Source organism: Vipera berus, assembly GCF_964194415.1.
Source record: "Vipera berus genome assembly, chromosome: 1".
Classification (NCBI taxonomy): Eukaryota; Metazoa; Chordata; class Lepidosauria; order Squamata; family Viperidae; genus Vipera; species Vipera berus.
This window is the reverse complement of record NC_138202.1, coordinates 70,050,548-70,063,607: the sequence shown is the minus strand read 5'-3', so window position 1 is coordinate 70,063,607 and position 13,060 is coordinate 70,050,548. Positions and strand designations below refer to the sequence as shown.

General features: G+C 40.2%; 1 protein-coding gene across 5 annotated transcripts in view; it reads left to right on the top strand.

The window, feature by feature from the left end:
• Positions 1-13,060, top strand: part of DNAL1 (dynein axonemal light chain 1) — a 30,612-nt gene that overhangs the window by 2,404 nt on the left and 15,148 nt on the right. For 2 of the 5 annotated variants that reach the window (XM_081315911.1, XM_081315914.1), the window contains exons 1-4: positions 5,311-5,383; positions 7,043-7,129; positions 10,954-10,992; positions 12,678-12,787. In XM_081315911.1, the coding sequence (XP_081172037.1) occupies positions 7,127-7,129; positions 10,954-10,992; positions 12,678-12,787 (152 nt within the window). In that variant the 5' untranslated portion in view covers positions 5,311-5,383; positions 7,043-7,126. Of the gene's footprint in view, positions 1-906; positions 1,360-5,310; positions 5,384-5,698; positions 6,003-7,042; positions 7,130-10,953; positions 10,993-12,677; positions 12,788-13,060 lie in introns of those variants that run through there. The other 3 variants (XM_081315913.1, XM_081315912.1, XM_081315915.1) reach the window with 3 other exon arrangements.

Genomic DNA, 13,060 nt, shown 5'->3' with positions numbered 1-13,060 from the left:
GGTAGAGGAGAACAACCCTAATTTCCTTATACTTTTGCTCATAAATTTTCATTCAGAATATTTTGAAGAGAATTTGTGTAGGTTAGCCTTAACAATAATATATAGGAATCTATCAGTCTCAAAGCAGTTTGCAATACAAAATAGGAAAACAACTTTTGAGGGAGCAGATATAATAATAATAATTAATAAATAATAATAATAATAATAATAATAATAATAATAATAATAATAAGAAGAAGAAGAAGAAGAAGAAGAAGAAGAAGAAGAAGAAGAAGAAGTAGTTGGAAGGGACCTTAGAGGTCATCTAGTCCAACCCCCTGCTCAGGCAGGAAACCCTATACCATTTCGGACAAATGGCTGTCCAGTCTCTTCTTAAAAACTTCCAGTGTTGAAGCATTCACAGCTTCTGGAGGCAGGTTGTTCCACTGGTTAATTGTTTTAACTGTCAGGAAGTTTCTCCTTAGTTCTAAGTTGCTTCTCTCCTTGATTAGTTTCCATCCATTGCTTCTTGTCCTGCCTTTGGGCGCTTTGGAGAATAGCTTGACTCCCTCTTCTTTGTGGCAGCCCCTGAGATATTGGAACACTCCTATCATGTCCCCCCTCGTCCTTTTAATTTTTTATTTTTTTATAAATATATTTATATATAAATTTATATATTTATATATTTTATATTTTTAATTTTTATTTTGAAAAAGAGATACTTTATACAGTCCTATTTTAAGTATACTAACCTTTTACTCATTGAGGTTTCTTTATTACCTAGTATTTTTAACAAATTAGCCTGAGATGTTCAATGGCACTTAACATAATTTATAGAATAAATATCTTTTTGAAAAGAGTTAATAAAATACTGTATTCTTTTTAATTCTGTTCCATAATTTAACCCATGCTGTTTCATTCATGAAGGTTAAAAAACCAGGAATTGGTGTTATTGGAACTGGGAAAGGAGGAGAACTGGCTTTGTCAATGATGACCTTCCTTCCAGAAGTGGTGGCTGCTGTCTGCATTTCTGGCTGCAGCTCCATCACTGCCGCTGCCCTTCATTATGGAAAACAGACCCTGCCTGGGCTTTGCTTTAATATGAGCAGGATCAAGATTTTGGACAATGGAATATTTGATATTTACGAAGCTTTGGATGACCCAAGGAATCCAGCCAATTCACAGTCCCGGATCCCCATTGAAAAGGCAGAAGGCCATTTCCTTTTTGTGGTCGGAGAGGATGATCACAATTGGAAGAGCTCCTTGTATGCTGAAATAGCTACTACATGCCTACACCAGCATAAGAAGGCCAATTTTAAACTCTTGAGTTACCCTGGAGCAGGCCATCGAATTAATCCATCTTTTTTTCCAGTTTGCCTGGTAGCTTTAGACCGAGTTCTAGGGGTGCCTATTCTGAGCGGTGGAGAGAACAAAGCTCATGCCCACGCCCAGGAAGATTCTTGGGGGAAGATTCTTGAGTTCCTGAATTTGCACTTGAGATCCGACGAGCAGGCGGGTGGTTGAACACTGAAACAAATTGAGAAAAAAAAGTTCCAAAGAAGACAAAGAAATAGTCAGGGACTGAGCAAGAAGGATGGGCAATGATAACACATGAAATATATGCCTTGGGTTATATTATGAACAGTATAGATAACAAAATTAACAAAATTTAGTCCAGATGGAGTGGCCGAAAGTATATTTTTAGAAATATAATCTGGAGTACTGGAATGAAGAATGGCTTTGTTTATAGTGTTAGAAATATCAGTTAACTTCTAATGCACTGCAACAAATTATACATAGCCAGCTGCGCCAAGTACAGCTTCTGCCATTTTGAAATCACATATCCAAAATATAACTATTTTCTGTCTTCTGGCAATTTTATGTTTTGGAATATAACTTCAGCACACATAGCAAGTACTGTATTGTTACTTGAATAGAGAACACTTAAATGAGAAGTGGGTATTATGATTTATAATGATACATAAAGTCACCTGCAAAGTGCATTAGCCAATTTAATATGAAAGATGGCAAGTTTTCTTTAGCAGGTACTCAAATTATACTGGCTTTTATAACACAGATACCTGTTTTCATAACACACTAAGATAGCTTATGTGTGAATCTAGCCAAAATCAATCTTGCCAAAACTGCCAAAATCTTTAGTTGGAATCAGATTTTTTAAAACAATGAAATAATAGAAAGCATAGTACAGTTTCAAATTTTATTAAGACTAGAATTTGCAATTTTAACTACAATGTACTTCCAAAATATAAGAACTATCCCATTAAAATGTTTAGAGCATGTCAGTTTTTATAGCGTGTTCACTATAGGATGCTCTTATCACAAATCACTATAGTGACAAAAACTATATTGTAACTGCTGTGCATATTGGTACCATCTAAATTGACATTTATAATGGCTTTAAGAATAAATTGTCAAACATTTAATATTTAGTATGAAGTATTACTGAAGCTATATTCCTTAAAGCAGGGCTTTTCAACCAGTGGTACAGGTACCACCTGTGGTACATTGGCACCTGGCAGGTGGTACGCAACCATCCTAGAAAAGTGGTAGCGGCGGAGGGGAATGAGCTGAACGGGTGGCAGCACTGCACAACCCTGAGCGAGAGACGGCTGTAGCTGCAGGGTTGTCAAGGCTCAGCAGAAGCACCAGGATCAGCGCCAGGCTACAGCTGGAGTTTGGCGCTAATCCCAGTGCTTCTGCTGATCCCGGAAGAAGCACTGATTGCAGCATCTCCAGAGTCTTGTGATTTACATTCAGATGCTTGGCAACTGATTCATATTTATGACGGTCACAGTGTCCCAAGACCAAAACCTGCTACAACCACCCAGCACAGGGGAGGGGAATAAAAACCTTGGACAGGAGGAAGAGCGCCGCCGGGTGGGCAAGCAGGTGTCTTGCTCGGCTGTGGCTTGGGGGCCCTTTTTTCAGTGCCATTGTAACTTCGAACAGTCACTAAGCGAACTGTTGTAAGTTGAGGACTACCTGTACTTCATCACTTTTTTCCTTTTTTTATGGTCAGCAAGTTTTTGACACCTTGCTAGGCAACTGGTGGTACTCGGATGTTGCCATATCCTAAAAGTGGTACAGTGGGTGAAAAGGTTGAAAAGCCCTGCCTTAAAGTACATTTTATTGCAATTTCTCAAACACTATATATTAGTAAACTTCTCTTGTGTGTAACCATTACCTGAACAAAACTGTGCATTGTACTAACATTTTGAACTTCAAGTGAGCTAATTTACAGAATGCATCCAAAATCCAGAACCTATGACTCCAGTGGAAATGAAATTGGACAAATTCTGTAAAATATGACTTAATACAAAATATCACAAATCATTTCAAGTGACCAATTCCTTATGTTTGTGCTATACACAACATGAGCTACTTTTAAAGCAGATACATCTCTGAATGTCTCCCTGAATTTTTAATAATTTTTCTGATAAAGGCAGTACATTATAAACTCTGCCATTGTTGAAGATATTGAGGAATCTGGTAAGAAAATATCACTGAAACAATAAGGTTCACAGCTTCTCTAGTACTTTGTACAATTACACCTAAGTTCAGTAACTTAATGCACAGATGTACTTGCTTTCCTACTGGGGAAAAAACACATCTTCTAAAATTAAACCAGCAATTCTTCCAAAGTTGAAAGGGGTACAATAACAGTGTCACCAGGAACAAATTATATGTAACAACATGTCTTATCCCCAACTCATATCCAAGCTCAGAAAACAAAACCATCCACACAATAGTTAATGATGGCAAAGACATTGGTGAGTTCAAACAAGTAGATACAATATTTTATCCCAGTTCAGGGTTTTGGAAATTGAACAAAATTGTGATTTACTGAAATTCAGTAGTATTTGTTCAGCACGCAGCATATTAAAACAATGAAATAACTAGAAGAAAGTATTAAAAGTATTTCTTACTGTATCAGGAAACAGCAAGAACAAAAAAAATCCCAGTATCAAGTTAACAGGATGACAAATGACTATCCTAGGTCCTCCTGAAAGAACTTGTTTAAGAGCCTTCAGTGTTAATTTATTTATTTATTTATTTTATTTAGATTTATATACCGCCCTTTCCCGAAGGACTCAGGGCGGTTTACAGGGCATTTAAAAAACAGTCAATACAAACGTTAAAACAAATTAAAAGAGATTAAATAGAACCCTGAGAAAATTAAAACCCAGTTAAAATTAAAATTAAAAATATTCAAATTAAAAATATTCTCAGCCTGGGCCAGAGAGCTCGAAGAGCCAGGTCTTCAGGTCCCGGCGGAAAGAACGGAGGGTGGGGGCAGTCCTAAGCTCCGCAGGCAGCTGGTTCCACAGGGCAGGCGCACCCACTGAGAAGGCCCTAATTTAATTGTAACTTGGTTCTCCACTTTACCATGTGTGTACATCACATGATGTATCTGATACTTATTAATGCACCTGGTTAACTGGTTCAGAAATGTTTTGTCATAAATGCTAAGGTGCCAACACAGTTCTGTTTTTCCTTGCAGCTGGAAGAGCCCAATACAATTTCTGCTCTGGAATGTATTTTTAGCCAGGAAATGTTTATTTGGCATTTTTTTGCAAATCAGGTGACATACTTCATATTTACGTTCAAACGCTTGGTTGTTGAAAAAAAACGATCTTTGCTTTCACATTTGGGGAAATGTGCAACAGCTTCGGATCACTAAAAAGCACTGAATTTCACCCCTCTGTAAACAGATGTTACTCTGACCACTGACGAGAAAATGGAAATCCAATATGAAAACAGGTGAAATTCTTCAGTGAACCAAGGAGGTCATACCTGGAGTATAAAAATCCGGATGATCGTGTCATCAAAGAACTCCTCCGGATTTTTAAAGCCCAACCATGGCATGTCTCGATGAGCGACAATTTTTATCCTTTCTTCCCTTAATAAGGACAGTCAGGAGAAGATCGTCTACCCGCTAAGGACAGTCACATTCTGCTATTGCTTATTTAGGGCTTCCCATCCATACACGCATGCACACAAATACGATCGTGCATTTTTTTTTCAATTTTCGAAAAGAGCTAAACTGAACTGCTACGGTCAGCGTGGTTCAATGCCTCAAATTCCGCTTTCATAGGACGAACAGCGCCCCCATCTTCCCCTGCTGAGAAACGAAACCATGGAAATCAACGCTCGGTTTAGCAATATGACCTTTTTTCCCCCTCCCGGCCTCTAGGGGGAGACTTCCAGAATGAAAAGTCCCCTCTGTTTTCAGAGGGATCTCTATGATCCGGTTGTTGATTTTGCTTTTGCTCACGTGTCTGTCCCCCTTTTCCCCCCCCAGCTTTCAGGTGAGCATGCGCGTGGGTTTCGCTCGCCATAGCAACCAGGGCTAGAGACGGTAGCAACTGGAATCCTAACAATGGTGAGTTCCTTCGAGGGCTACCGAGGAAAGAAGAAGAAGAAGAAGAGAGGCCCGAGTGAAGATGAGGCGGAGGGAGGGGTGCTCCTTTGGGAAGGGGAGTTGGGGGGGAGGGGCGTTAGTTGGCCGGCTGGCTGTTAGTCGTAGTAGGGCAGGGGTAGGCAACCTCGGCTCTTTTATGACTCATGGACTTCAACTCCCAGAATTCCTGAGGCAGCGTAGCTGCCTCAGGAATTCTGGGAGTTGAAGTCCATGAGTCATAAAAGAGCCGAGGTTGCCTACCCCTGTAGTAGGGCAACAGTATAAATGGTGGCGATGGCTTGTGGAGAGAAGGGAGCAACAACAGCAACGGGGAATATTCTGGCAAGAGAGAGGGAGCTTTGGAGGAAAGGCAGGGTCGCTGGAGCAACAAGTTTCAGACATTGCTGGAGAGAGGAGAGCCTTTGGGGGAATGAGAGGCCGAAGAGGCCTGTGGGAAACCATGCTTGTGGAGTGGGAAGGTACTGGATCCACGGGAGACTGTGAGAGCTTTTACAAGTTTTAGGGAAGAAGTTCCAGCAGCGCATGCAGTCTTCTCTCACACAAGGGTACAGTAGAGGAGCAAATGACCGCCACCAGCCATGTGAGTTGAAGTCTCAAAATCTCCCTTCATCCCTGCAATCTTCCCTTTTCATCTACTAACTGCAGCATGTAATGATTTAGTCTGGAGAATTGTGCGAGGGATTACAAAGAGAGGCGGGTTGGTGTGTTGGAGACTCCTAAATATACGTTGTTTGATTAGATAGTACCCACTTCCTCTGATCTCCCTTCAAAGAGCAAAAAATAGAAAACTCTTGAGAACTGAAAACTCTAAACAAAGAGAGGGGAACTGAAGCTTTAAAAAGGTTCGGTTCCCCTCTCTCTGTTTACAGTTTTCAGTTCTCACAGTTCTTTATTTTACTTTCCATCACTTTCCATCAGCAGAGGGTTCTAAGGGGAATTGGTTGTTGCTGATGGAACAACGCACACCTCTTGAGGTGCCTGGCTTTTTTTTTTTTTTACTAATTTCACTTTCTTTAGTGAAGTTAGTAAAAAAAAGCCAGGCACCTCAAGAGTTGTGCATTGTTCCATCGGCAACAACAAATTCCCCTTAGAACCCTCTGCTGATGGAAAGTGGAAGAAGATTTGCTGATTGCTACCTGGCACTTCAGCCTCCTATTCAAGGGGTCTGCTGACTCTTAAGAATTCTGGAACAAAAATCCAAATAAGACTACTTTTATGGAATCCCAGCTAGTATGTTACAATTAGTGTAATAGGACGGTAATAAGCAGAAGGCACATTTGGTTTACTCGCAGACATCTGCAACAAGGATTTTGACCTATTGCTTGTTAAGCAAAAATTTTCTCATAATACAACTATAAAGAAGGAAATTTGAGCATTAGGAATAAATTGTTATGTGAAAGGGCTTTGAATTTCATTTCTGTTTGAAAAAATTCTGGGCTCAGAATTTTTGGATTGAAAATGTTCATCTTTTGCACAAAGCTGTAGGTAATTAATTTCTGAGTTCTGATTGAAAAGGTAAGAGATTCAAGAATGTTAAAAACTGGCAATTTTACTTTTGTCTTTATTTGGGAGGTCTTTGTGATGGTTGAAGGCTAATATAACCATAATTTTTTCCCCTAGGAAAGGTGCTCATTTGAAGAGTGATCTGCAAAATTAATGCAAATTGTAAGGGTTGTCTGAATATCAGAAGTCACCTTGAATAGAATGGTAAATAAAAACTTTAAAATAATGACAGAGAATTTACATTAAAGAGTTTGAAATTTTCCAAACCATACATAATACGTATCTACATGATAAATTTAAATACTGTTTTTCTGGCTTATGATTAGGGTTCATTCAATATTTCATACTTAGATTGACCAGATATTCTTTCTTTTCATATATACATTACTATTTCTTTTTCTTCCTAAGAGGGAATAACATAGGTTTTGATTGCGACAGTATAATACCTAAAGCTACATGTAAAACTAGACGGAGCTAGAGAAGCCTTTTCATCTTGCACTTTAAAAATCTCAGTAAGCTCTTTTAAAGCTACAGATTATCTATTATAAATGAGTGACACTTCATAGAATGAAGTTGTTTCATTAGCTGTTAAGAATTGTCACTCTAGCCTGAGTAGAGAAAAGCATCTTAACTGGATGTAAAGTTGCTAAAATATTTTGTGTTACAAATCATTTAATCTGTCCTCAATTCCTTTTACTTTTTGCATAGCTACTTATAAGTTCTTCACAAAGGAAGTATATATTGTGCTACCACAGCTTTTATGCAGAATTATGCAGTGTTTTGTTTTTTTCTTTCACAGACGTTTTCTTTAGGGAGAATAGAAAAGTAGCAACATTTAAATGTAAAGAGTGAAGGTTTGCATCTCATGTACATAATGTTATCCTTTCAATGAATAAAAGCATCAAGAATAAAGTCACTGACTATAGCTGTCATATCAATAATTCATAGGTAGTTTTATTCATGCCTTACTGAAAACATGTCATTTTTATTCCTCAATATCTGTGAACCATATAGTCTTATCCTGTAGTACTTAGTGTTTTTATGAAATTGAATCACAATTTTCCATATCAAAATATAGCACTGTCAGATGAACCCCATAAAATAAACAGTTGCTTCAACTAATTTTGAATGGTTTAAATGTAAGAAACAGCAGTGCTACAATTTTAATTTTGTATAGATTATTCTGAACATGAAGTTGGACTGACCTTTTCTATCAGTAGGATTGTTACATGCTAATATGTATTTCTTGTCAAAAATAAGATTAGAGATAAAAATCCTAGAGGAAGAATTTCAGATAAAGACTCATGAAGTATAGAAAGAAACTAAATTACTAAACTGTTGCTGTAATAGGTCCTCTGATATCATCCAACGGAAAATCAAAAAACACATTGAATCATATAATTCATATCTTTCATTATTTCTATAGAACTGCTCAAGGAGTGAGAAACTCGGGGAGTTTGAAATAATACAGAAAGACAGAAATGGCTTAATAAATGCAGCAAAATTATGGAATGTACCCATACTGGGCACCATACTTAAGGTTATAGAGACCTGGAATATTAACAGAAGGGCAACAGAGATTATCACAGAATGAGAAACTAAATCCTATGAAGAGAGATTAAAGGAGCTGGGTTCCTTTAACCTTGAAAAAAGAAGAGTGAGGGGGGACTATAATAAAATTTCAAATATCTCAATTACCAAAGTACCCAATTACCAAAGCAGTAATCAGCTCCCACTTCTTGATTATGTTCAAACAGAAATTAGACAGCCTATGTTGTATATATACCGTATTTTCCGGCGTATAACACGACTTTTTAACCCATAAAAATCGTCTCAAAAGTTGGGGGGTCGTCTTATACGTCGGGTCGTCTTATACGCCGGAAAATATTATTCACCTCTCTGATCTGCAGTCCCCGGCAACGGGCTCCAAAGCCGCCTCCCAGCCAGTATGTCGCCGCCAAACTTCCCAGCCCACACCGCGTCTAGGCACTGCAGCCCGGATGGGTGCGGTCCCGGTCAAGGACGCCGCGGAGCCCGCTGGCACCGGGCAAGACCCGGCAGAGTTGTACTGCACGCGCGCTGGCCAGCTACCGGGCATGGCAGTGGACGGAATGGCTTGGAGCTGAGCCGCCGCTGTCGCCATCGCCACCGGGGTTCGGACGGGAGGGAGAAGCCTCCTCTTCGTGAGCCTCCCCTGCCTCCGAGCCAGGCCGGCGATCGCTGGAGAGACGGACGCGGCGTCGGACTGTCGGAAGAAGCAGCCGACGCGCGGAAGGCAGGCTCACGACGAGTCGAGGTGGGCCTGCGTCTGTGGCGTGCAGGGATGGCGGGGTGGCTCCCGTAGCGAGGGAAGCGCGTCCATGGGGAGACGGGTGAGGCCCGTGCGGCGTGCTGCGAAGAGGGGCCCCGCTGAATGTCGCGCCCATAGGCCGCGACAGACAGTAGGGAGCACCTTTGCTCCTGCCGAGGCACCGCCTGACCCACGCCGACCGGAAGAATCACTTGCCTGGTCACAGAGTGCGGAACAGCGGTACTTGGCACCCCTCTTGCCCGCAGACCATGCAGCGGCTCTCGCCAGCCGGCCTCGGCATGGCCGCCCCAAGCCCGGCTCTCTAGCACGTCTTCCGGGCCCGCCTGGCCAACCGTCTCCTGGGCGGGGCTTGGCTCCAGACGCGGCAGCTGCTCCGTCTGCAAATGCTTTCTCAAAGCCGAATCGCGCTTGGCCGTGCGGCTTCTGGCGTGCTGTTTGCAGAGTCTGGCCTGGAAGAGCGCGTGGCTTTGCACCATTTGCATCAGACGGGGCTGAATCTGAATCGGGCTTGTGTCGGACACTTGGCAACTGGCATGTAAGTATTTTCCGGTGTATAAGATGAAAAACCTTAAAAATCTTGTCAAAAGTCAGGGGTCGTCTTATACGCCGGGTCGTCTTATACGCCGGAAAATACGGTATTTATTTAGATTCCTGAGCCGAGATATCATACTTAATGGGCTCTTTGAATGTTATGATTTTTTTTTTGGTGTCATGAATATTCTGCCAGCACCCATTTAGCTTATAGTTTACTGCAGCTGCTTTTTCTTTTATTACCTGGAGCCCCAGCAGTGCCCTTTTTGATTGTACTCCATGGTGCTGTCTATTATAGCAGAAGTTCACAGAGTTTTTGCTGCTCAGAAGGATGGGGGGAGGGGAAGGAGAGAGAGAAAGAGAGAAACTTAAGGAGCAACTGCTGAGTTTGTTAAGTGAATAACATTAACCGTTGACAGATTTTATTTTAATAAGTGCATTCATACAAACAATTAAAAAATAAGCGATGTGAGGCTGAGTGAAATTGGTAATAACAGTAGAATCAATAAATATACCACTATAAATAATACCCATAGCAAGTAACTTGTTCAGTTCTTCCCAGTCTCTACCCACTTTTCCTCAGGCCCTGCTCTTTTCTGTACATGCGGCTCTTGAATTGTTTGAAAAGAGCAATGACGGCTCAAAAAGGTCCCATATTCATTAGATACTGTAAGGTTGGAAAGTAAAGTAGAAAATCATCTGCCAGTTCTAATCTCTCTAGTTCACCTAAGCTAAAATGAACAGGTTTTTCTTTTTTTAAAATTTTTCCATTGATTCTATTGTATAGATGAAACGCATAGGACTTTTAACCTAGGACCAGAATAACATAGTAAATACTCATTAAACTGATCCCCTCCTTGATCAAGACTTAATTTAATTAATGTCAGTGTGGTACAGTGGTGAAGGCATTGGACTGGGACTGAAGAGGTCAATGTTCAGGTCCACCCTCTGCTACAGAGCTCATTGGCTGACAGCCAGTCATTCTCAGCCCAACTTAGTTCAATCATAGGATTGTTTTGTGGGGGAAAATGGAATAGAGAGTGCTTTGTATGACTTCATGAGCTCCTAGAGGAAAAGCATGATATAAATCTTAACAGGCAAAGAAACAAATGATAAAGCCAGACAATTAGCAGGTTACATAAATCTATTACATTTTATTTATATGTTGTTGGGGTTTTTTTATTAGGCAAAAGCAACAACTATCAAGGAAGCTTTAGCCAAATGGGTAAGTAGAAAATATATTGTGTGTTCTTAATTAGATGGATTTTCTTTATCAAGAAAATGATTTTTTTAGTTCATACAAAACAGTTGTTTTCAAGGAACCCAGAAAAGCTGTGTAATCAAACTTTTTAGCTTATCTAGTAGTTGAACTACAAATGTACATTTGTGTATTTAATATTTATATAACACTGACTATAAGCTGAAAAATGCTTCTTATAGACATTCCATAATCATTGTATGAGGAATATATATTAAAAGCCATGTCAAGAACTCATAAAAATCAAGATTTGTTAATACATAGTAAAGGGAACAAATGTAGTGGATAAACAGCTAATGGTAGAGACGTTTGGGAAGGCTTTATTAACAAAGTGGGAAGAGAAGCAGTAAAGTGCTTTGATTATTGGGCTGCAGAGAACCTTAGTGAAACTGAAGTTGTATAGAGTAATAAGGAAAAGTAGAAATATTGGGAACCATAAGTAAATGTGATTTGGTTAATTGCTCAGAGATAGAATGCTGAAAAATGGGGGTTAGGAATGTGTGGTTGGTACAAGTAAGAGAAAACAGGAAATGTATTCTGTATCCAGCTAAGAACAAAGCACCCCCCCAAAAAAATCTATTGGAATATTCCATGTTGGTGGCATATGAGCAAATGAAAACTCAAAACTGATTGTTGTATATTGTGTTCAGGACAAAACTTTAGTGTTTCAATGTTCTGGTCAGGTCAGGTGCTACAGCATTCCAAAGCTTAAAAGACAATTGGTGACTTCTTCTCTATTTGTCTGTGTTTTACCATGGTGTGGGTAATAATTCCATGGCTCTTCAAGCTCAAATTTGGAGACTACCCTGCTAGCCTACCTTTTTTAAAAAAATTCCATTTATATCCCGCCCTTCTCCGAAGACTCAGGGCGGCTTACAAGCTTAGCAGTAGCCTTCTTTCTATGTATATGCCTGCTTATTAGGGCTTTCACACACACACCAAGCGGCATTATTACAAAGTCAGCTTAATTGCCCCCAACAATCTGGGTCCTCATTTTACCTACCTCGGAAGGATGGAAGGCTGAGTCAACCTTGAGCCTGATGGGATGCGAACCTGCACTAATTGCAGGCAGCTGGTGTTACTTAAGGAGGCATTAGCCCACTGCTCCACCAAGGCTCTTGGACCCAGTATGCTCACTGGACCCATTACTCCACTGGTTCCTTTAGGTCACCTCCATAACCACCACCTTCCTTTTTATCTTCAACTCCTAAGAGAAAGTGGATTAAGTGGGTACAAATTCAGTCCACTTTTACTTCAGCATGTGTGAGGGAAGAGCTTTTAAGAGGCAATAGCGCACAATACCATAGGAAGAGCTATCCTACCATTAATAGCCGATTTCCTTACTGCTGTCACCCTCCCTGCCCTTGAATAGTGCTAGTATTGAGTTCACTCTAGTTGCAAGTCCTAGTCATCCTCCCTTAAATCTTTTACTAACAGCAGTTTAATTCTGACCTGAAGTACCCCACAGTTACCATTCCATACCAAAGTTCACTCCAGCCTAAAAAAAACCCTAACAATCACACTCAGTGATTGAGAAGGTGATAGCATATCTGTTTAAAAGGAGTTCATTTCTTTTTCTCTGAGCAGATTAGAATGATTATTCTCTAAATTTTGAGGAAGCTGTTGTTTTTATTGTTTTTTTTTTACTTCAGGAAGAAAAAACTGGTCAGAAGCCATCGGAAGCCAAGGAAGTGAAACTCTATGCTCAGTTTCCCCCTATAGAAAAGATGGATGCTTCTCTTTCCACTCTTGTTAACTGCGAGTAGGTGCTGAATACTAAAATAAATGTATCGGGTTCGTGCTTTCAACAGTACAGATAGTCAGTACATTTAGTGACTTTTGGGATTGGCAACTCCATCACTAAGCAACTCTATTGTTAAGTGAAAGAGTCACTAAGTGGGAAATCACATGACTGGGGCTGTACTTTCCTGTTCCAGCTCATTGGGCAATGCTCTATATTCAGCTTGAAACTGACAGGACTAAATAGTTGAATGCCTTCAGTTTTGCTTGCCTTTTAACCATTCCTTTGCCTTTT